Source organism: Pterocles gutturalis, unplaced genomic scaffold (genome assembly GCF_000699245.1).
Source record: "Pterocles gutturalis isolate BGI_N339 unplaced genomic scaffold, ASM69924v1 scaffold27289, whole genome shotgun sequence".
Taxonomy (NCBI): Eukaryota; Metazoa; Chordata; class Aves; order Pterocliformes; family Pteroclidae; genus Pterocles; species Pterocles gutturalis.
Genome location: NW_010134037.1, coordinates 28,986 through 29,193, shown reverse-complemented (window position 1 = coordinate 29,193; position 208 = coordinate 28,986). Strand labels below are relative to the sequence as shown.

Sequence of the window (208 nt, the reverse complement as noted above, 5' to 3'; positions counted from 1 at the left end):
TCATAATAATATATTTTAAAATAAATATGCTTTTCATTTGACCAAATCTGTAGTGCCATAACATTTCTGGAAATGTTAACATTCATCAGAGAACAAATTAATATATTAAAAAAAAAGATTCTTACTGCTCCCCAGGGTCCAGTTCTCCACTGATATCCTCCCACAGAGGGATGGTTCCACTGGTTTGTATTGTCTTGTGGATGGGGTA

General features: G+C 34.1%; 1 protein-coding gene across 1 annotated transcript in view; it reads right to left on the bottom strand.

Moving 5' to 3' along the window:
• Nucleotides 1-125: 125 nt before the first annotated feature.
• The window catches only part of LOC104467622 (A disintegrin and metalloproteinase with thrombospondin motifs 20-like), a gene marked incomplete at both ends in the record, with an annotated part of 28,843 nt that continues 28,760 nt past the window's right edge, over nt 126-208 (bottom strand). The window contains one exon of the mRNA XM_010081460.1: nt 126-205. Coding sequence (XP_010079762.1) covers nt 126-205 — 80 coding nt within the window. The remainder of the gene's footprint in view (nt 206-208) is intronic.